Below are 24,490 nucleotides of genomic sequence, written 5' to 3'. Positions count from 1 at the left end.
CCCTGACTATAGAATCCCCTATTACTGTTGCTCTTCCTCCCTTGCACCCCTCCTGTACAGAAAGGCTGCTTCTGGTGCCAGAAGCTTGGCTCTGTCTTCCTTCCTTGGATGAACCAGCGCCCTCGTCAGCCTCCAAAATGGAACACCGATTTGCGAGCGGGACCAGCTGCAGCTGAGTTTCAATTCAGGTCAGATTTCAGTTGGAAATGACGCCACTGGTTTATGCGCGAGCCAGTGCGCAAACGCAAACTAGTTTTGCCGGCCATCTTGCGTTGGCAGGAGAACCAGCATTATGAGCAGCCAAAACAAAAACAGAATTACCTGGAAAAACTCAGCAGGTCTGGCAGCATCGGCGGAGAAGAAAAGAGTTGACGTTTCGAGTCCTCATGACCCTTCAGGCCGGCGCTAGCGCAGGCGCATTATCAGAACCTGTCCTGCCCTGCTCTGCTGCGCCGGCGCAGTGCTGCTAGTTTGTGGATGCGGAATGAGGGCGGCGCGAGCTGGTATGTAAATAAGTGTAAGAAACAATTACAGCTCCAATATTATAGAGTATTGATGTAGATTGTTTTTGTGTAGTGTTATTTTATAGTATTACCGAAGTGTATTCGTGTATTTTCATGGCGATAATACATGGGTTCTACAGTGGAGAGAAAATGGCGAACGCGGAAATCAAACCGCCAATTGCAATAGTTCCAGGAAATTCAATGTACATTTTACAAACGAAAACATTCTACCTCGAAGGAGTAGGAAGAGGGAATGGAATTCCCCAGAGAGCAAGGGAGGTAGGGTTTTTGAATATTTTCAAGGCTGAGATAGGTTCTTGACTGATGAGGCAGTCAAAGGGATATGGGGTAAAAAGAAAAAGAGATAAAAGCAAAATACTGCGGATGCTGGAAATCTAAAACAAAAATTGCTGGAAAAACTCAGCATGTCTGACAGCATCTGTGGAGAGAAAGACAGAGTTAATGTTTCAAATCCATATCACTCTTCATCAGGAGAGTTGAGAGAAAATGTCGAATGAAGAAGGAGAATAGAGTCGGGGCCACAATAACATGAGCCTTGATTTTAACAAATGGCAGAACATACTCGAGAGGCCAAATGGCCTTCTTCGATTCCTCATTTGTATGTTTGTATTTCACATAAGGGTTGGGGGCAAAATTAGAATTGAGACAACTGAAATAGAGAGAATGGAACCAGCGAGATCAGATGGTGGGTGACTCAGGGAGGATGGAGCCAGTGAGATCTCACAGCACAGGGCCCAGGGTCTGTTGAGTTTGAGCAGCAGGTGAACCTGTTTTACACTGCTACTATGCAGTAGCAACACGAGTGGTATTCGCCACTAACAGAATGCTGTCTCCAAGCTAAAAAGACGTTCTGCCTATCACACAAATGAGTAATGTGGCAAATGAATTTCAGTGTGATGCTAGGTATGTAGCCGTACATCCCAACGATTGGCAGATCGTATCAGACAGCATGCATTAGCTGCTGTTTGCACTGGGTGGGTACAGACTGTACCCAACCAGCCCATCATTGCAAAATTCAAAAGGCAGTGTGCAAAGTGATTGTGCGATTGGACAACATTTGCTAAATAATAACAGAATTACCTGGAAAAACTCAGCAGGTCTGGCAGCATCGGCGGAGAAGAAAAGAGTTGACGTTTCGAGTCCTCATGACCCTTCGACAGAACTTGAGTTCGAGTCCAGGAAAGAGCTGAAATATTTCAGCTCTTTCCTGGACTCGAACTCAAGTTCTGTCGAAGGGTCATGAGGACTCGAAACGTCAACTCTTTTCTTCTCTGCCAATGCTGCCAGACCTGCTGAGTTTTTCCAGGTAATTCTGTTTTTGTTTTGGATTTCCAGCATCCGCAGTTTTTTTGTTTTTATTTGCTAAATAATTCTCAATGTGATAAGAATTATGCTGGCAACCAATTTAAGATTATCAGTCAGGCTCACAATCTGGCACATTTGCGTCTGCTGGAAGCTACATATATTAATACACAGGGCCCTGTTCTTTGCAGACAGAAAGAACAGGTACATACATTACACCTTTTTCAGTTAAACAAAATAAGTGATAGTCATTTGTTGATTCATTCCTCCGAGCAATGCTTTGACCAATCAGGGTTAAGCTGCCTGGTTTAAATTTCAAACAATGGTTGGCAGTTAACTGCGAGTCACCATCAGTGGTGTATTCTCTATTGCAATGCCACTTGCAACCAATCAGCACTCTCTTCACATACAGTATAAATTTTAGTTTTCCTCCTTATATTGGTATTCTTGAGTGTCCTGATGAGTGCCAGAAGCAGTACTCAAGTTCTGTACTAACAAATAACTATTTATTTATAGATTTGTAAGGATAACACAAGTTACAAAAGCTATTAACAATAAGTACACAGTCCAGCTAAGCCAATAGGTGACCTGTTGTCAGCATGCTCCACTCTGAAACCAAGTGACAGATGCCACCCCAAACATGCTAAGGATTTCGCCTCAAATTCTCCACCATTTTCCTCCAACCCCATCCACCCGTCCGTCCGTTAAAAACTTGTCATACTGTGAGCCAACTGGTCTCACTGAACCCTGCCTTTCACAGAAGGGTTTCCAATCTCCACAATTGAAGATTCCAGAGCAAGTTCTTCTGCTCAACCAATGCTTTCGGTTAGGTGCCTTCCGCAAGGGTCCATCTCCAGGGTTTTGAGCTCTCCTCCCGATGTTCCTCTCCTCTGGATCGCATTCAAGCTTTCTTTGATTCAGCCATGCCAACAGAACACCACTGCTTCACATTCCCACAGTAAAGAGTTACAGACTTTCAGCTGTCTCCTTGGACCTTCTGGCTTCTTTCAAGCAGTTTTTGCTTTAAGTCTGTTTCCTGCAGCTTTCTTCTCTTTAAGCTTGGAGCCTTCCATGCTGTTCTTCACTCTTAACTTCATTTAACAGGACTCTTTCCAGGTTCCTGTTCTTTTCCTTTGTCTTAACTGCCCTCTTGAGGCCTTTCCTATTGAGCTCCCCTGGATTTGGGGACTTTCTTGTTTACTTTCTGGAACCTGCTGCTGCAATTTCCTCTGCTGCCCAGCCTCTCTGGAATCCAGGGTTCAACTGAACTGAAACTCCTTGTCTAGTTTTCTCCATCTCTGTGGGTCCCTCTCTCTGGACCCCTGTTGCTAGGCAACAGCAGTTTTTTCTACTTTGTTTTAACTTCCCTAGACTATTGCCCCCATTGATAACATAGCTCTCCACTTTAAGGATTATAAACTCATTAAAATACAGGCACACAAACAAAGCCTGAGACCTACTGTCTCCACCCTAAAATGAAACTGGATCCCAGGTTTCATCTTTTTAACCGACAAATAGAAAAATATAAATTAAACTTGAACATACGCCTTATTCCTAACACAGTGTCCCCAGTGTAGTCTAACCATGGTTCTAAACAATTTGAACATAATCTCCTTGCTTTTCAATTCTATCCCTCTAGAAAGGAACCCTGCATATGGAGCCTACACTTTAGGATAAATGTGGGATTCTTGGGGAGGGTGCGGAGGAGATTTGCGGGGGTGGCACTGGGGCTGAGGGACTTGAATTCATTGGAGAGATTGGAGCAGCTGAAATTGTTCAACTTAGATGATGGAGTCCTTAGGGCAGAAAAGGTGGCCATTATGCCCACCAAGTGTATGCCAGCTCCCTATGACCAAAAGCAGTCAGCCTCATTGCCCTGTTCTTCACCCTGCAAGTTTATTTCCATCAAGTGCCTATCCAATTTCATTTTGAAATTGGTGGTAGTCTCCACTTCCACCACCCTCATAGGCAGAGAGTTCCAGATCGTACCACTCACTGTGTAAAATTTTTCTTCCTCAAATCCCCCTGCATCTCTTTCCCAAAATCTTAAGTCCCTGTCCCCTCATCTTTGCACCATCAGCTAATGGGAACAGATTTTCTTTGTCCATCTTATCTACATCTGTCATAACTTTGTACACCTCTATCAAATCTCCCCTCAACGTCATTTGCTCCAGGAAGAACAACCCCAGTTTTTCCAAAGTAGCCTTGTCAATGAGATCCCTCATCCTTGGAGCCATTCTGCTGGATCTCCTCTGCACCTTCTCAAGGACCCTTGCGTCCTTCCTAAAGTGTGATGACCAGAACTGGATACAGCACTCTATTTGGGGCCTAACCAGAGCTTTATAAAGTTCAGCATAACTTCCCTGCTTTTGTTCTCAATACCTCTATTTCTGAAGCCCAAGATCCCATATGTTTTATTAATTCCACTCTCACCATGTCCTGCCACCTCCAATGATCTCTGTACATGAATTCCCCGGTCCCTCTGTCCCTGCTCACTTATTCAAACTGTGCCATTATGTCTATGTTGCCTGTTCCTTATCCTTCTGCTAACATGCATCACCTCACGCTTTTCTGTGTTAAATTTCACCTGCCAACACAGACAATGTTAAGGGAGATTTAAGTGATAAACTAAACATACATAGAAGAGGAGGCACTGCTTTCTTTAATATAACACCCACAATTGAAGATGACCCCCTCCCCCCCACCCCCCAGATGCACATGAAGCTAATAGAGGACAGAAGGAGGCTATTCGGCCCATCAGGCTCATGCTGGCTCTTTGAAAGAGCTTTCCAGTCGATCCCATTACCCTGACATTTTCTTTTCCTTATGAGAATCTGTCCAATTTTCTTATAAAAGGTACAGCTGAATTTGCTTCCAGCACATTTTCAGGCAGTGAATTCCAAATCACAACAACTCGCTGTGTTTTTAAAATAATTTTGGATGTATTCTGTTTAGATTTTCAGAAAGGATTTTAAAAGGTGTTACAGAACAGGTTAGAATACAAAATTAGGTCTTATTCTATATTAATGATTTAGATGAGGGGTCAAAGTGTAATGTGTCCAAGTTTGCTGACAATAAAAAACAATTACATGCATTTCTATGGCGCCTTTCACGACAACAGGCTGTCCCAAAGTACTTTACAGCAATGAAGTGCTTTCTGAATTGAAGCCTTTGGTATAATGTAGGAAATGCGGCAGCCAATTTTTGTACAGCAAGATCCCAGAAACCTCTGAGATGGCAGACAGTGCCCTCGGTTTAACACCTCAGTTGATAGATAGCAGCTTCAACACAGCGCTGCACTTCCTTGGTGCTGGCACCAGGAACGTGGGCTTTGATTTTAGTGCTTGGGCCCGTGGAGTTGGCTTTGATCCCACAACCTTCCAAGTCAGAGGTGAGAGTGCTTCACGTTGAGTCACGGCTGCCACGATAGACAATGCAAATTAGAAAGGGAAAGTTACCCTTTAAAAGCCCCCACACTTTGCCTCCAGTGCCTAAACCTAATAACAAGAATCCCTGTATAAATATCATGTATTTTACTGAGAAATTTCTTCACTCCGAGGGTGATGAATTTTTGGAATTCTCTGCCGCAGATGGCTGTGGAGGCTCAGCCATTGAATATGTTCAACACTGAGATCGATGGATCTACATCTTAAAAACATCAAGGGACATGGGGATAGTGTGGGGAAATGGTGTTGAAGTAGAAGGTCAGCCATGATCTCATTGAATGGCAGAGTGGACTCAAAGGGCTGAATGGCCTACCCCAGCTCATATTTCTTATGTTCTTATGTTCTTTAACTTGTGCAAATAAGCATTGTGCCATTCACAAAAGAGATCACAGAAAAAGAGCTTATTTTAACATCACAAAGCTGTCAGTCAGGCAAAGTTCTCCCTTCTCCCCAAATGAGTAAACAGAGGTAATCCTTTTCTAGGAACCTGAGCTCTCAGCCAAGCATGCATAACCAAACTACCTGTCTTGGTAGCGAAAATCCTGTCCAAGGAATCTGCAAAGTGATATAGATAGGTTATGTGAATGGGCAAAAATTTGTCAGATGAAGTGTGCTGCGGGACAATGTGAAGTTCTCCACTTTGTCAGGCTGAATAGGACAGCAGAATTTTATTTCAATGGAGGAAGACTGCAGAATTTTGTAGTACAGAGGGATGTACATGAATCACAAATAGCTAATATGCAGGTACAGCAAGTAATTACAAAGATAAGTGCAAGGTTGGCCTTTTTTGCAAGGGGGATGGATTTTAAAAAAAAGTAAAGTCTTGCTGTAACCGTACAGGTCATTGATGAGACCACACCTAGAGTTCGAGGCTTACTAAGCTGATTCTGGGATGATGTGTTTTTATTATGGGGAAAGGTTGAATAGGTTGGCCCTACACTCACTGAAGTTTTGAAGAATGAAAGGTGACCTTGTTGAAACATATAATGTTCTAAGGGGGTTTGACAGGATCGATGCTGAGAGAACGTTTTCTCTCATGGAGGAATCTCGAACTAGGGGGCACAGTTTCAAAATAAGGGGCCTCCCATTTAAGACAGATGAAGAAGAGTTTCTTATCTTGTTAATCTTTGGAATTTGCTTTCACAGATTGTGCTGGAGCCTGGTTCACTATTTATTCAAAGTTAAGTTAGGCAAATTTTTGACCTACAATGGGGTCAAAAATTAGACAGGGAAGCAGAGTTAAGGCCACAGTGAGATCGGCCATGATCTTATTGAATAGCAAAGGAAGCTCAATGAGCTGTATCGTCTAGTCTACTCCTATTTCTAATATCTTACGATGATTGGGGTCTGTATTTTCTCCCTCCTTTCACTTGAGTGTAAAAGAGTGGTCATTGATGACCCTCCCCTCTTTGACTGCTGGATTTATTTATTTGATTTGAACAGCATTACAAAAGGTGGGATGTTTAACTGGCCACCGACATTCCATTAGGCCCTTTGATCATCTTTTGTTCCAGTGCACAAGATTGTATTGATCTTTTCACATGGGCTCCTAATTCCCACCAGGGCTCCTAGTCTCATGTCATTCTGAAAGCATTCCAATGTTTTCTTTCTCAGATGCAAAGTGGATGACCTTGCACTTTGCTACATTGAACTCCAGTTGCTGTAATTTTACCCACTCACACACTTTGTCTGTCTCCCATTGTAAGCTCTGCTCCAAACCATTTAAATTACTGAGCCTCAAACCTCTGGAATTGTGTTGTCTGAATAGACAATTACTGTCTTTACTCCATGATATGACATGGTTGGGATAGAGAAACCAAGTAAGTACAGGCCTGTCCATACTGATTCTGTAGAAAAACGTGATTTAGTATGGCAGCATCGGCAGAGAAGAAAAGAGTTGACGTTTCGAGTCCTCATGACTCTTCAACAGAACTGGAGTTCCGCCGATGCTGCCAGACCTGCTGAGTTTTTCCAGGTAATTCTGTTTTTGTTTTGGATTTCCAGCATCCGCAGTTTTTTGTTTTTATCTCTGTGATTTAGTATGGTTCTTTAGGATATTGAAGGCAGAAAATCAAGTAGAAAATACTGCTCAAAAAAAAGGGTGGGAATCTAGTGTTAATGACAGGAGCTATAGAATGAAAAAAAGCAATACAATAATAAGAAACTTGAATCAGACCAATATTGCCATGTAATCCTTGCTAAAGGAAAGAACTTGAAGTCTAAAAAGTTTGCAAAACCAAATCACCTGGATGCTGATAGGAAAGTAAAATACTTTGGATGCTGGAAACTGAAATTAAAAACACAAAACTGGAAATATTGAGCAAGTCAGGCAGCATCTATAGAGAGAGAAACAGAATTCACATTTTTTACCTGACATCAAGCAAAATATATGCCAGAGGCAAGGAAAACATTTTTTTTCAATATGTGATACATATTATGGAGCGGAATTATATAAAATTAGGGACGGATAGGACAGGATTGATTCACACAGGCTGTTTCCAGTTGTTCAGCGAAAGAATTTTACTTCCAGAATTTTTCAGTCTTTCAATAAATTGAATTTTCTGATGAACTGTTAAAAGAAAGATTAAATCAAGACTCTTATATCCATGGGTATGAAAATTCTAATAACGGCTGGGATCGTTACTCATTAACTAGATGCTATAATATGGAAGTATATAATCATCGTTCTGCTGCTCGGAAAATAACTTATAATGGAAATTATACAAATTCAGGGCAGTACAATCTGGTTAGCATTATGGTAGCCTAGTTACCACAATTAATAAAGTTAAAGATCAAATTTAATTATACCGTTAGAACCAGGACCAAAAAAAGCACAGTGATCAAAAGCAAGAAAATTTCAACTCGAGAGAGTTCGGCCTGCCTGCCCTTCTGATGTCAGGGCCCAATAAACGTACAATGAGCTTTGCATCTCGCTCTCTTAAGTCTTTTATAATCCCATAATAAACATTGTTATCTGCTGGACAGTAAAATTCAGCTGAGCACACAAAACCCCATTAAGCTACGATATATGGTTTCTCTGCAGGTTTTTCTGAACCTCGCAGGAAAATGTAGGGGATATGTAGTCACTGTCACCATACAGAATTAATGACTTAGTCAAAAATTATCAGTATTATGGGAACAATTAAATCTAAATTAGACTGTAATTCAGGTCCAGCTCTATATGAGCTGACAGGATGGGGAGGGATTTTGCTGATCAGGCTTAAGGTCTTCTTTATGACTGATGTTTAACTGATCTTTACCCAGGGGGTGTTCATCACACTGCAGAAACCACTACACTAATTCATCAAGACTCTCTAGAGCCACAGCACAAGGTAATGATCCAGAATATATTAACCAACATAATCGTGTTCCAATAAAGACAAAACAGAGCTATTGTAGCTTTTTGTGTAGCAGTTCAGTAGATTAAGAGAATGGTTACAGCACTGAAGTAGGCTATTCAGCCCATCAAACTGGACCAGCTCTCTGCAAAAACAATCCTGCTACTCTCACTCTCCTGCTCTTCCCCTGTAGCCCTGCTTTTTCCCCCTTTAACTACTGATCTAATTCCTGTGGATTTTCTTTTTTAAAGCCTCGGGTGAAATAGGATGCAGAAGTTCTCAATCCTTCAACAGTTTCTCCTCCTCTATTCTGTCCGGACATTTCTGTCAAACTTCATCTCGGCCTCTTCCATAAGGAGAACAACTTCAACTTCTAAACTCCGTCCATGTAACCAAAATCCCTCATCTCTGGTACCATTCTTCTAAATAGTTCCAGCACACTTTCTGAAGCTGTCACATTCTTTCCTAAGTGTAGTGCCCAGAATTAGATACAATACTGCCAGTTGAGGCTGAAGCAATGTTTCTAAAGGATCATCACAACATTCTTGCATTAGTACTCTGTTTCCATATCTAAAACCCTTGTATGCTTTTTCAACTTTTCCTCAACCGACCCAGCCTCCTTCAACAATATGTGGGCAGATGTCCCTAGGTTTCTCTATTTCACCAGCCCTTTTAAATTTGTACCCTTTATATAATGTTGCCTGCCTTTGTTCTCCCTACCAAAATGTATGACCGTGCACTCCTCTGCATTAAACTTTATCTGCTATTTGTCCCTATTCCACCAGCACGTGTGTGTCCAATTGAAATATGATCACCATCCTCCTCCAAATACTTGTATGCTTTGTGTCATCTGCACATTTTGAAATTGCGTCCTGTACACCCAGTCAAAGTCACTAATGTACATTTCAAGAACAGTGGACTTAATAGTGACGCTGGGAAACCCCACTGGATATCCTCCAGTCCAGAAGGCAACAGTTAATCACCACCCTGTTTCCTGTGACTCGGTCAATTTTGCCTCCAAGTAGGCACTGCCAATTTTATTCCATGGACTTCAAACCTGTTGTGTGGTACTTTATTAAACACCTTTTGGAATCTATAGACATCACATCAACTACATTATCCTTATCAACTCTTTTCCTTCTTCAGAAAACTCGTAAGTTAGTTAAGCTTGATCTGCCTTGAACAAATCCATGCTAGCTTCCCTCAATGCTGTGATTTTGACAGGGTCTTCTTCCTTGGTAAAGATGATTCATTTAGTACCTCAGCCATGCTCTCTCTTTCCAAGCATAGGTCTCCTTTTTGTTCTCTAATCACCCCACCCCTCTATTTATTCCATTTTGTTTACTATTTAAATTCATAAAGACCTTTGAATTCTCTTCAGTGTTAGATGCCAGTTTCTGATATGGTGAAGACTAACAAGCTAAGTGCAGATTTACTAATGAGTACTTGGTATCCAGCTTCAAAGTTGAGAAAGGTGATTAAACACCAGTGAGTGAAGGGAAATTAAAAATGTCTCAAGCAAGGAATTTACTGCATTGATATCAGTACAAATAATAGTGATTGATAGACCAATGTCTCTTAGGCTAGATAAGTCACTAAGGGTTGATGTTAGCCACTTATGGGTGCATTACAAATAGGAATGGTAATCTCAAAAGAATTAGTCATAATCTTTAAAAGCACAAACTTTGAATCAAGCAAAATGTTGGATGGGAAAATAACTCTGTTCCCTCTTTTATTTAAGATGGTTGAGATAGGCCTGCAGTCACCTGTTTTCTCTGTCAGTATAATATGGGGAAACTCCCAAAGTCTGCCACTCAGGATAAAGTAACTGAATACAGAAGCAAAGATAAATTGATCAGAGAGAGCTGGCATAGTTTTGTTAAAGATATCTCATATCTGCCTAATCCAGTTGATATTTTTGAGAAAATTGTTAAAAAGGTGGCCAATGGGTATCTAATTGACGCTATTCATGTGGACTTACAGAAGGCATTTGATAAGGTTCCTCACAAAACACAATTGCTTAAAATGAGAGTTTATGGAATTGGAGGCAACTCACCATCACCTTCTCAAGGGCAACTGGGGATGGGCAACAAACATTGGCCCAGCCAATGAAGCCCACATCCCGCGAATTAATTTAAAAAAGGCAGTCTTTTGCCTTGGGTTGGGAAATATTAATGGAATTACGAGACAAAATGGGGGAGGGTATTGATGTTAACGACATGTTCCAAGATTGCATAAGAATGACTTGTGTTTCACTGATTCAGATGATTGGGGAATGATTTAATTGTTACATTTAAAATGATAGAGATAACTATTTCCTCTGATGGAGAACCAAGAGCATAGCAGCATTTTCCTAAACTAATGAACTATTTAGGAGGGACATTGGGAAGTTACAAAACGATTGAAGACATCTGGAGTTTCCTCTTCCAAAGATCTGCAGACGTTGCGACAATTAAATGTTCAAAACTGGGATCGAGTTTTTGTTGTCATAGATAAGAGTATCCAGGCACGGATCAGCTATGATCTCACTCAATGGAAGCTGGTTCCGAAATATGAATGACCTACTTGTGTTCCTATGTTGTCCGACAGTTATGTGACTTAATGATGCCACCAAACACCTTCCCTTCCCCTCACCTTTCAACATTCTAAAGGGACTGTTCTGTCCCTGACACCCTGGTTCACTCCTCAGCCACCGCCAACAATCTGTGACCTTCCCACAGCACCTTTCCATGCAAACACACGAGATGTATATCTGCCTTTTTTGCACCTCTCTCTTCCCATCCAAGACTCCAGACACTGCTTCCAATCAAAGCAGGAATTGATGTGTGTTTCCTTCAACTTGTGTACTATATTTGCTGCTCACAACGCAGTCTCCTCTACACTGGGGAGACCAAATGCAGATTTGAGCACTTTTCAGAATGCCTCCTTTCAGTGCGTAAATATGACCCCAAGCTTCCGATGGCCTATCATTTTAAATCGCCACTTTGCCCTCACTTTGACGCAAATCACATTTCTATTTTTTTTCCAGATCTGATGAAAGGTGCACCTTGAAACGTGAGTTCTGTTTCTCTCTCCACAGATACTGCCAGATCAGCTGAGTATTTCCAGCATTTTGTTTTTATTTCACGTTTTTATAGAGTTTTTCATGGCTACCAGACTTCTTAAAACCAATGAAATGCTTTTGAATTGAACTTGCTGTGATAATGTAACAATTGCAGCAGCCAGTTTGTGCACAGCAAGCTTCCACAACAGCAGTATAGTAATTATTAGGCCATCTGCTTTTGTGATGTTGCTTAAGATATACATATTGGTCAGAAATACCAGGGATAACTCCCCTGCTGTTCATGGAAATGATGCAATGTGATCCGTTGTGTCCACAATAGAGGGTCGATGGGGCCTCAGTTCAAAATCTCTTTCAGAAGATGTTAAACACTATTGAACCCTTTTTATAATTTGAGATACTTCCATTAATGCAAGCTGGCTGCATAAAACCCTACCATTTACCCTCTTGTTCTATTTACCAGTAATGTTACTGAGATGGGCTTGTCTATTTAAATGGCTTTTTTGGTTATAAAATAAAACAGCAGCAGATGGAAACAAGCAAGAAAGGGAAGGTCTGTTAGGGGAAGAGTTCAGCTGAAGACAAATAATGGGGGATGTTTGGGCTGTCACTTTAGACTGCGTCTCTGGCCTGAGTGAATCTTGGTGACACATCAGCGAGGAAATGAAAGAGAAAAAGATAATATCACAACCCGTTCCTTATACCTCGGGGCAGATTGTGGTTTTATATTCATTACTGTCTAACACTACAGCTGAAAGTAAGAAACATCTATCTTTTCTATCACCTACAGCACAGCAATAGCCATCCGCTATGTAAGAATGTAAACATGTACCTGCTGCAAATTTAAAATGATACATGTAACTATGGAAAGTCAGGCTCAATCCTTTGATAACTGCAGGGATCTTTATGTGTGGTTTATTTCGGTGTCTAAATGGCTAATATGCTATTGTGCAGAGACAGCCTTTTCCTCAACTCATTGACAAGGCACTGGCTGCTGGCTCTGGGCTCAAGTTGCAAATATTAGGAAATTGATAGGAATTTTAATGTACACTGTTCCAGATAGAAATGCAACATTTTATCATTCACAGTGAGTCTGTTTCACTGAGTGTCCCAGAACAAAAAGAGACAAAATTCAAGTTATACAGTACCTAACTTTATCCACAGTTAATTAGGCTCCTTAGATAGCACCTTCCAAACCCACAACCACTACCATCGCGAGGAGCATTCGCAATAAAGTGGATGAATTAACTGCGCAAATAGATGTAAACAGGTATGATATGGTCCAAGCAGTGTGTTTATTTTTCCCAAAGGTTACTGATAATATTGGCAACATTAATTTTTTATATTATGGGAAAGGTAAAGTTCCAAAGACATATGGAACAATAGAATTTACAGATTAAAGTGAGAGAAAGATTTATAAAGGGGAAAGAAAGGCTGTGTTGGGGGCATTGTGAGATCTATCAGCAGTGCGTGAAAAAATCTTCGGGAAGCTCCCAGCCATTTGTGCACAGGTCTACTGTGTCCACTAACTAAAGCTGGAGGCAACCTTTTGGAATCCTACTATCAAATGACTACTGTGGTAACTTGCTGGATTGCTTTTTAAATTTAAAATCTATTTTGGATTGCTGCCTTAAAGGGGGCTTGCAATTGAGAGCCAGGTTAATTAGGAATTTTAGGATTTGTTAAGGTATTAAGTAGTTGTAATCTTATGTATATGCTTGAAATCTTTTCTTTTGTTAATAAATATTTTAATTTAATATTTAAAATCTTGGTGGACTCATTCCTTCTGAATTCAATGCACACATCATCTCATAATAAGTACAAATTGCGAAACCGTTGTGATAGTGTGGATGCAATTTGGTCCGCCTGGCACACATCATCTGCCACTTCATTACACAAGGCATCATTCTGCTTCTCAAATTAATATTTCTGTTTCATCCTCCTGTTCATATTGTATTTAATACAGAGCATCAGAATCCGGGAATGCTTGTCAGCACTATGGCTGAAGATCCAAACAGAGTAGAGGATCCAACATCTTCAGGAATAAGAATAGACACAGGTAGGTTCATTACATCCTTTAAAAACTATTTTCTGTCTTGATAAAAGTCATATTTTGTAATGTTATTATCAAGAAAATAGGTTTTGAAATCATGAAAGATGAAATCGCTTGGTAAATAAAACAACATTTTAAAACAGAAGTGTCACGCACTGAGAAATTGACGCAAGTGTTAAATGTTGAAATCATTCAAAGTGTATTTGGCAAGTCAGAAGCATGAGAGATTTAATCTAGTATCAATGAGGTAGGTCTGGGTGTTTGTAAAAAAAATCAGAAAAGTAATTGTGGAGGCCAGTATTATTAAAATGTTCCAAGACAACACTACAACAGCAACCACAGCCTTGCATTTATTATTTAACATTTTTAACACAGAAGTACAACTTGACACCGAGCGACATACTGAGATACCTGGATTCCTGTATAAAAGTCTGGTCGCAGAGGTAGACTTAAGTGAGGAGAGAGAGATATATAGAGGCAAAAAACTTTAGAATATGAAGATGTTCCAGGGAGCTATGCTCAAGTTAAATTCATATGTGTACAGTTCAGTAAAATAAAGGGGAACAGCACAATTGTCTTTGGGTTTGCGGTCCACAAAAAGTGGATGTAAGATAGGGGAGGAAGGGGGGAAACTAGTAGTGGAAGATTATTTCTTGGAACAAATCAAAATATTTCCTTCAGAGTCCATAAGTGATGATGGAAGTGACAATGTTGGTGAAATAGCAAAGACACTGGGTCCATGTTTAGCAGTCATTGTGGAGAAATGATTAAGAGATCAAAATAGCTGAGGCAGATAAGTCACTGGGCCCAATGATGACGCGCTCAAGGCTGTTAAATGAAGTCAGAGAGGCAATAGTACAGAGCCTTGTGACAAATTCTTGACCCATCTTTATTATAAAATAAATCAAGTTAACTGAAGTAGCCCAAACAATATCACTGTTAAAATAGGCAAAGACAATCGACTGAATAACGGGAGTCCTTTTAACCATCATCTGTTATGAGTAAACTCCTCAAATCTTTTAATCCAGCTGAAATGAGTGAGCATTTATTGATAACAGGATGATAAGGAGAGACTGGAACGGATTATCTGTCAACAAGTCTTAATTGATAACCGATGAACATAAGAACAATGATGGACAGGTCAAGACTCTGTGGCCAATCTTTCCTGTCCTATGTAATTTTAACACACTCCCCACTCCATATTAAACCATCTGACCTCCTGGGAGAGGCAGAAAGCCAGGTCAAATACAGGCAAGCCAATTTAGGGAATGGAAATTGGAGCAATTCTCCTCTGATTGCTCTGCATGATCAAAGCTTGTCCAATGACGTCACTCTGATCCTGAAGAGGTGATGATCTTCCCAGCCTGAAATAGGCCTCACTCTCACTTAAGGGTTTCAGCAAATCACTGACAACGGCGCAAGATGACAGCCTTCTTCAGAGTTTCATTATTCAATTGATAAAGAACCATCTACTGACATCTGACCTTACACAGCTTAAAATTGTGGCCCCTGCTCCTTGATAACACATTTAATTGGAACAAGTTGTTGCTGCAACACAATCCGGCCCCTGCATCATTTTATAATCCTCATTCAGGTCATTTAGGGTTGTCTGAAGTCGGGTCCCAACTCTATTATAAAAACAGAAAATGCTGGAAAACCTCAGCAGGTCTGGCCACAGCTGTGGAGAGAGAAAAACTGTTAACGTTTCGAGTCTATATGACTCTTCAGAGGCATACAGACTCGAAACATTAACTCTGTTTTGCTCTCTGTATAGATGCTGCCTGAACTGCTGAGTTTTGCCAGCATTTTCTGTTTTTATTTCAGATTTCCAGTATTCACAGTACTTTGCTTTCATCTAACTCTATTAACCAGTTTTGGCAATTAAGATGCTTTCAATTGTCAATTAGCTCCTTCTGCAACCTTTCTAACGCCTCAGTCTTAGTCACCATATGATGAGACCAAAACTGGAGACTCTTTTCCAAGTGTGGGCCGACAATGGTATTGTGCGAGACAAAATGTCATGCCTCATCTTGTAATCAATTATCCTATGAATGCACACCAGTGACTGTAACTATAGCTTCGTGGCATTGCTCATGCACTTTTATGGATGTACGCACTAGAGTTCTGCCTATTAATGCCAATAAAGAATTATAATGCTTTTCCCTGAAGGGTTTGTGAATACCAAGTACTCGCCCATAACTCTGCACTTATCCAAGTTAAACGTAATTTGCCAATCATGAGCCCAAACTACCAACACATAAGATAAAACCTCGTTGAGACAAAATTAAATAGATCGATGGAATATCGCAAATGCGGTATATATGGGTTTTCAGAGGATGTTTGATAACGTGGCTCACAGAAGTCATTTAGTTAAGAATAATGGAGCAGTTGGGATGAAAAATAAATAATATGTTTAGTTTTCTCCATTTTTATCACAGATCAAAACTTTACAAATACTGAGTTCTTGACAAAATGCAATGAATACCAGCTGTTCCAGTTGACGAAATTATGCCGGGACAGACTAGAACAGGGGATTGAAGAAGGAGTGGACAAAGTCAGCTTGTTGTTAACAAATGAGAAGCATTTCAGTGATCAAGAACATCAGGTAAGTTGGTGGGCAGAGAATAAGTTTTGATTATTTAACTTGTGGCCATTTTTTCTGGAATCCCACCACTGGAAAAGTCAGTGGGAAACTTACCCCTGCTTCAGTGAGCTGTCCCGCAGCCGTTTAATGTTCGAAGGAGCGTTAATTTGGTTGGTCCATGTTTTCTGCCCCCATTTGGCGAGGAAGTCCTGCCAATCAGATAAATGGCTGCAGCAGCTCTCTTGTCCCAGTAGCCCAGGGATCAAAAGAAGCCACAATCGGAAAAGGGGGTCCATGAATGAGCTGCCCACCTTTCACGCCCGAGGCCCTTGTAGGCTTAACTACTGAGTATACCCCACCGCCATCAATTCTGTACTTCCTCCCACCAACCAAAAGATTGCAGCCAGGGTGATTTGGCAATTAATTGGCTACTTAAGGGTCTCAACTCGCACAAGGCAGGGTGGGCTTCTCGCCCCATGTTAAATCATGGCTGGCGCTAGGTGACAGGAAAGCCACCAACATAATTTTGCAGCCAACCACCCTGCTCCTCCCACCCAAACTGCCTTCCTGCAAACTTGCCCGCAGGGGATTGTAAAGTTCTGCCTATTGATATGAGGCAGTGAAATAACCAGTGGGTTTATCAATATCTGTACAATGGAAAGGGGTTGGTTCAGGTATAACTCCAGTATGGATTGATACAAAGAGAAACAGTTGGAGTGGAACTGGGAAATGGAGGGACCAGAGACAACAGATGGGAGCTTTAGGGAAGGTCAGAGTTAACTGATCTGCAAGGGAAATTCAGGAATGGGGAGATAACACAAGTCATCTGCGGAGGAAATAAAAGACATCCCAAGGAACTAAACAAAACTGTTAAAATATTTAAAATGTAATTAAGCAGAAACAAACTGAGAAAATTGAAAACCTAATGCTGTGCAGGTTTATTCTTCCCCACATCACCAGAAGTCGATTCCATCTTTGGTAGAGACAGAATCGTGTGGTAGAACTTGCTGTGGTGCGTTATTTCCCAGGAGATAACTTTAGGAAATTCCACGCAAACAGTGTCTGATGTTCTGTCTGTTAATGTTAATGGAAGAGAAGTAAGTGAAAATGCTAATTGGGCATGGTGTATAATTGATCAGTTGCCACCTGAACAAGTGGAAAATCTGGGCAACCCAGTGTTATTCCAACTCCTATTCTCTACCCATGACCATTGGTATCTCACAGAGTCTAATTCCAACTTCCTGTTCGTTCTTCATTACCGATAATCACCCCCCCCCCCCCCACCAAAACGGTGTAATCCCAACCTCCTCACAACCCATTCCTGTTAGTATGCTACATGACCTATTGCCAACCTTCTGTTCACTCTCCATATTCTTCTGTTCACTCTCCATATTCTTCTGTTCACTCTCCATACTTTTTATTTCTTATCCATAAAACAACTGAATTTTCAGTTATAAAATTCTTGTCTCTTGCTTCCATAATATTTTGTTGCAAACATTGGAATTTATAAGACAGTTACATTCTGTATACTTGGATGCAGGAGCTCACAGAAGAAAGGATGGTTTTTTTTGTGAAACACAAAGAGATAGAAACTGTAGAGACAGAGCTGGAGAGAGGCAAAGAAGCAACTCCTGTGTGTAAATAGGGTGCTTGTACAAGTTGGTTCTCTGTCCAAACAGAAGGGGACAGAACTGACAAGTTTTGGAGAGTTAAGAAACAAGAATTTGACAAAGTGAACCTTGCTGATGGAATTTGTATGTGGGAGACTGGCCAAGTGGAACAATTTTCGAAGGCCACTGGAAGCTTTAATCTGGAGTAGGAGGGAGAAGTGAGCAGGCTGGAAGCCAAAGTAACTTTGGATTTGTTCCTGTATTGCTACAAATCCTCAAAAAGAGTGCTGCCGAGCAAAAGTCACAAAGCGTATCTCAATTTTGCAAATTTATTTCTTGTAGTTTGGAATTAATTGCGTGTTAAGTAATGTTTATTCTATGTTGATTTGAGTTTGTTACAGTAGAAATCTTAAATCTGGTTCTTTCACTGGAAAATTAATCTCTTTTCTAAAAGATATTTGTCTCTACGGGAATATTTAGTAAGAGCGAATTACGCTCTCTGACCAGCTTCTGTATGAAGATCATGGTCTCTCTAAGCTGCATGACCACGCGCAAGTGGCCAAGCAAGCCACTCAGCTTAAGAGCAGTTAGAGATGGGCAACAAATGCTGGCCTTTTCAGCGACTCTCAACGGCCCCCCAACCCCCCTCCACATCCCATCAAAGAATGTTAAAAATGCCCACCATGATCACATGTGCAGGACCATGCAAAACCAATTAAAGGTACATGCACTTAAATGACGAAAAACAAGACGGTGGGTTGGTGAAGAAATGAATACAACTTCATTCAGAATGGCCCAGAAATTCCAAGGAGCGGCAATTGCCTTCGGATTACTGCTCCACTCCTACTTTTCTGCACAACAATGGAGCTCCGCATCTCTTGTTGGGGCTTCTGGACCCAGTTTCTTCAGAAATGCAAAGCATCAAACTGCTTCCTGGTAGCATTAAATCACTTGGGGGAGCTGGGGCAGATGAGCCATGTTCCATTTTTACAGCATGAGCTGCTGTGTTCTTGTTTGCTCTTGAACTGAAGTTTTTGACCTAAATCCTTTACATCACAAATATTGCATGCTTCCACCTCCATAATATTGTCTCCTTTATCTCAGTCTGTTACCTGATGAAAGACTCATCCATGCCTTTCCCACCTTCAGCCTTGATTATTTAAATAATGTCATTGCCGTCCATCATTCACCTATTGTAGCTTCACCACATCCAAACCTCTTCTCCTCATCAGTGGTGACTGAGGGTAATTGGACTAGATGTGATTGTAGGGTAATCAGAAGTGGTTATGCACTTGAATGACAAAAATAAGACTTTCTCTTATTGGAGATGGTTGTTGGCTGACAATTGTGTGCCATGAACTTTACTCCTCACTTGTCAACCCAAGCCTGGATGTTGTCTATTAATTACATTAAGGTTTAATGGCAACTACATTGTTAAGGTTTGCTTGGCCTAAATAGCCAAGTGGTTATGGTACTGGGCTTGTAACCCCAAGATCAAGAGTTCAAATCTCACAATGGCAAACTATGAAACAATATAACTTCATCTGAAACAGATGGAAACAGGTTTACTCAAAAAAAAGAGTATCAAGAGTTCAAATCTCACAATGGCAAACTATGAAACAATGTAACTTCATCTGAAACAGATGGAAATGTGTTTGTACTCGAAAGAGTTACATTGTTAAGGTTTAATGGTAATTACTTGTTAAACAGGTGATGGGTATTTGTGAGGCCGCTGGGGAAGATGGTGGCTGCGGAGCTGTAAAGTTGAATCAGTTTAAATTCTCTCCTCCCTCCAGACAATCTATTCCAGGGATTCAGCTGATGTTGGGATGGAAAAGGACTTGTTTTAGCCGAGAGTGATGGGTGACATGGAGAAATTATGTTCTGTTTAAAGCTGTGACCTGGACATTAATGTCCAGTTGAAGATTGGAAGCTTGGAAGGCAAATGGAGTAAAAAAACACGATAAATGTTTATACCTGGACATGGGAGTAGTGCTGACTGTGAACTAATTCAATAAACTTTCTCGAACAAAGAAAGCAGCTGTGCTTTACTTTAACTTCACCAACCAGCATGGGCCTGATTAATAGTCAATGCCTTATTGCGCATGGTTGAAGATGGTTGAGCCTAGGATGCAACCCCAAGGAACACTTGCAGTCATGGCCTATGGTTTAGATAATTGTCCTCCTAAACGACAACCACATTTCTTTGCAAAAGGAATGAGTCCAAGTGAAGTGTTTTATTCAAGGAGGGTCATTGACCTGAAATGTTAAGCCTGAAGGGCAGAACAGGCTCTAGGATCTGAATGGCCAAAGAGATTTGCAGAATATTCTTCTCGTGTTCAGAATGGATCAGTTTCCGGTTTGATTTGTGTGTTCAAAACAACTGGGAAATCCCATCATTGAGCAGATCATTTTCTTCTCATTCTCAGTGTTTCTCTTTTACTCTGCTCCTCAATATATTCATTATTATTCTTTTCAGAAAGTCACTGAGCTTGCGGAGAAGGGAAACCGGGCAGACAGTTCCAAACTTCTCCTAAATCTGGTGATGAGGAAAGGCTCTCAGACCCAAAGAGTGATGTGGGAATCCTTTGTGAAAATGCGCTATGAATTACCAAAGTTGGATAAAATACTGAAAGAAATACAGGAACTTGGTACAGTAAAATCACACGGTGAATTCAATTTCAGATTCAAACAGTGCAGATTTTACTATAATATTACACAGATCTGATTTCATGAAATGTGAATTGATTTAGACAGGTTCTGAATCATTTGATTTTGTCAACATTGTCCGAGGTTTACCCGAAGTTCCCAGTACCCTGAAAGGTAAGGGATGACATGGAGATTTTAAACTGCTTTATTTCACTTCTGAGAATCACAATGTTTGACTGTAACCGTTTTGAGTTTCAAAATCTGAGAATCGGATGTTCAATGGCTGGAAGCATAATTCAAAGTTGTTTGAATTTGTCTTCAATCCTCGACTATTCCGGATAGATTCACCTTACAATTCATACGATTTCTGTATATACTGTAAATATACGAATGTTGTACTGTTTCACTAATCAAACTGTTGATTGCCATTACTTATGAAATTTATACACAGGCTCCTGGTGCACTGTGAAACCCCGTACACACCTGGCAGGGTCCTGATGCACCCGATATGTTAATTCAGTAATTAACATAATCATGTTTTCTAGTTTCCAACACTGCATTGTGCAAAGCTCAGAACAAAATTAATCGATAGAATAGTGGGACAGATTGAAATAAATGGTGATGGCTTTATATACTTGAAAACATTATACTGAATGAAGCGTGCGGTTGTTTTATTTTCGATTCTAATCAGCATTACGAAAGGACAGTTGTAACAATACAATTATTTGTTGTATGTATGAAAGAACTGAAAACTGTTCAAAGAATTGAAAGTAGAAAATAACTGGAGAATGTTTCGGGACAGAAAAGGACTATTTGTCCCAGATAAGCCTGTTACACCCGATGGGGGGGCTAGGTGGGTTCATCTCTATCTGTAGAAATATGTTTAGTTGTCCTTTAGACACCACTTGCACCAGCCATTTCTTGTTTTTCCCTGGTAACTAAACCTCTGCGCAATTGTGCTTTGGATGAAAAATATCTTGAATTTCCTTCTCAGTCCTTGCTACATAATTTCAGTTTATTCATTACTAAATAATTGCGTTCATTGTGAGTTGTCTCCTTACATTAATTTTATGAATGAAGTTCTAAATCTACAGTGAAATGGGCTTGAGAGTTTTTTTTTATTCCAGTGTAACTAACTTTAAAAACCATTTTCTGTCTGTTCTAATTGAAGATGTTCAACAGAAACACAAAAAGATGCTCCAGGAACAAACTGAAACACTGAGAGTGAACACTATCCTAACCAAGGAGAAGGTTAAGATTTTCCAGCTGATTGATCGATACGCTGAGCTAACGATCATTTCTAATGTTCGAGATCGGACACTTGTAGAACATGAGCTGCTGGCAAGAGGCCGAGATCATGAAGAGTGGAGAGAGAAGCATCTCCAGAGAGAACTGGAAAAAATCCGAACTGATCAATTGTTCCAGAGCAGTTTTTCCTGGATAGGCTTTTTGTTCCAGAAAGCTAAGAGTCTCTTTTGGCAATCAAATTCTGGGAGTTCAGCAGCAGTGAGCGGAGTCCCGGGGATTGGAAAAACAACAATGGTACAAAAGATTGTTTATGATTGGGCCACTGGGAAAATATACCCAGACTTTCAATTTGTTTTCAGTTTTAAATTCCGGGAACTGAATTCTATTAATTCTAGAATAAACCTGAGCATTTTGATACTGGATCAGTATCCTTACTTTGGAAATGTTCTGGGAGAGCTCTGGAAGAACCCAAAGGGATTGCTGTTTATATTCGATGGTTTGGATGAATTCAAGGACAGGATTGATTTTGCTGACAATCGGAGAAATACAGAACCTCAGTTCATGTGCACAGGTCCTGAATGCTGGTGTGAAGTGTCTGACATTGTGTACAGTTTAATACAGCACAAGCTGCTCCCAGGATGTTCAGTGCTAGTGACCAGCCGCCCGACTGCATTACATTTATTGGAAAAGGCTGAGATCAGTGTCTGGGCTGAAATCCTGGGATTTGTTGGTGAAGAGCGGAAGGAATATTTCAACAAGTATTTTGAAGATCAGACGGTGGCAGCAGCTGTCTTCAAACACGTGGAGGAGAACGAGATCCTGTACACCATGTGCTACAACCCTTCCTACTGCTGGATCCTCGGCCTGTCACTGGGTCCCTTCTTTACACAAAGAAACAGGAAACAGCAGCAGGTTCCCAAGACCGTCACCCAACTATATTCCTACTATATTTACAACATTCTGAAAAACCATGGCCGAGAGATTGAAAACTCCCGTGATGTGTTACTGAAGCTTGGTGAGATGGCCTTCACAGGAGTCTCTGAGAAGAAGATTGTTTTTGGAAATGAAGATTTGACCATGTACAATTTGCAACCTTCTCAGTTCCTGTCTGGGTTCATGATGGAACTTTTGGAGAGAGAGCTTTCCATCCATAATGTGGTTTACACATTTCTGCACCTCACCATCCAAGAGTTTGTAGCTGCGCTCACACAATTTCTGACTCCAGAACCTGGGGACATCCATAAGCTCCTCAGTGAAGCGGACAGTGAGGAAGACAGGCGATTTGAAATATTTCTCCGTTTTGTTGCTGGTCTCTCCTCCCCACAGTCAGCTTGGCCCCTGAAGGAGTTTCTCGGTCCATTTTCTCAACAAACGACTCACCGAGTGATTGACTGGGTGAAGAGCAAGGTTGAAGGACAGATTGGAAACAAAGCAAGTGAAGCTGGTAAAAGGAACCTCCTGAACACATTCCACTACCTGTTTGAGTCTCAGAATAAAGCACTGGCTCAGGCCACAGTGGGATCTGTGGAAATACTTACATTTAGTAACTTGGCACTGACCCCAATTGATTGTGTGGTCCTGTCTCATGTCATTGGACTCAGTGATACAATAAAACACCTTGATCTGCAGAACTGTTACATTCAGTATGAAGGACTCCAGCGGCTGGAACTCGTACTGCATAAATGTCGTGTGTTGAGGTAACGATTTATTTGTCGCTGGCTGTTCAGTCTAGAAAAGCAATGGATTGACATATTATAGACTACTTAAGCCAGAGAGAAACAGATTGGTAATAATGTGATGACTACTCAGAGAATCAGTTAGTTATTCTCTCAGGAGTGGAGAATCTAAAATGGATCCTTGTGAACAGTCAGGAACGTTACAGTCTATTCCATGAAATTTGAGATTTATGGAGTAGCAGGAATGAGACACGATTCCTCAAATTTTAACTGTCCGTTCAAGATCCAAGAGATTAATTTTGATCATCTGTAAATTAAACTGGACTGAGGGACAATTAAACCATTGATGTTTTATACTTTTTTTAAAAAGTCATTTACTGACAATCTCTGAATATATGGGGAGTTGAACAGAGTGAGATTCATTGTCAGTGACAGGAAAATTTTTTGAAGTCTCTTCAGTAGAACCATAGAAAAGTTACAGCACAGGAGGAGACCATTCAGCCCATCTTGTCCCTGCCAGCCTGAGGACACTCAGGTGCCTTTTCTAATCCCACCTTCCTGCACCCAGTCCATAGCCATGCAGCTTTCAGCAGTTTAGGTGCAGATCCAGGCACTTTTTAAAAGATTTTATTTGGTAACATCCAAAAAAGAGAAGTTTTAACCAGGGGCTGATCCAATTTGTTTCTAACTCTGTTTGTGTTCAGATTGAGAAGTAATAATCTGGGAGATTCAGAAATGAAACTGCTGTTGGCAGCTCTGAAAAATCCAGACTCTAAACTAGAGGAACTGGGGTAAGTAACAGATTGTTTGGCATTGTTTATTTAAAAACTGGATATCTGATATAGTACATAGTAACAGTACATCATTACAGTAATACGGTTATCAGGTATTGGGTGGCTAGCCTGATTTGATGTTATTTCTTCTCCATCTCCCTCCCTCCCTCCCTTCCTTCCATTCATCCTTCCTTCCTTCCATTCATCCTTCCTTCCTTCCATTCAT

At 40.8% G+C, this 24,490-nt stretch overlaps 1 protein-coding gene across 12 annotated transcripts in view; it reads left to right on the top strand.

The window, feature by feature from the left end:
• The first annotated feature begins 266 nt into the window (after positions 1 to 266).
• Positions 267 to 24,490, top strand: part of LOC121273519 (NACHT, LRR and PYD domains-containing protein 12-like) — a 37,668-nt gene continuing 13,444 nt past the window's right edge. For 2 of the 12 annotated variants that reach the window (XR_005942039.1, XM_041180693.1), the window contains exons 1-8: positions 268 to 503; positions 8,537 to 8,604; positions 13,638 to 13,730; positions 16,163 to 16,329; positions 20,398 to 20,587; positions 20,676 to 20,741; positions 21,739 to 23,512; positions 24,196 to 24,282. Coding sequence is in view for 10 of the 12 variants with exons in the window: in XM_041180693.1 (XP_041036627.1) it covers positions 478 to 503; positions 8,537 to 8,604; positions 13,638 to 13,730; positions 16,163 to 16,329; positions 20,398 to 20,587; positions 20,676 to 20,741; positions 21,739 to 23,512; positions 24,196 to 24,282 (2,471 nt within the window). In the remaining 2 variants the exon portion in view is untranslated. Of the gene's footprint in view, positions 504 to 597; positions 783 to 8,536; positions 8,605 to 11,638; positions 11,665 to 13,637; positions 13,731 to 16,162; positions 16,330 to 20,397; positions 20,588 to 20,671; positions 20,742 to 21,738; positions 23,513 to 24,195; positions 24,283 to 24,490 lie in introns of those variants that run through there. The other 10 variants (XM_041180696.1, XR_005942040.1, XM_041180697.1 and 7 more) reach the window with 10 other exon arrangements.

The sequence above is a fragment of the Carcharodon carcharias genome (assembly GCF_017639515.1).
Source record: "Carcharodon carcharias isolate sCarCar2 chromosome 24 unlocalized genomic scaffold, sCarCar2.pri SUPER_24_unloc_2, whole genome shotgun sequence".
NCBI classification, from domain to species: Eukaryota; Metazoa; Chordata; class Chondrichthyes; order Lamniformes; family Lamnidae; genus Carcharodon; species Carcharodon carcharias.
Note: the sequence above shows the minus strand (reverse complement) of the source record. Positions and strands in the feature narration are given on the sequence as shown.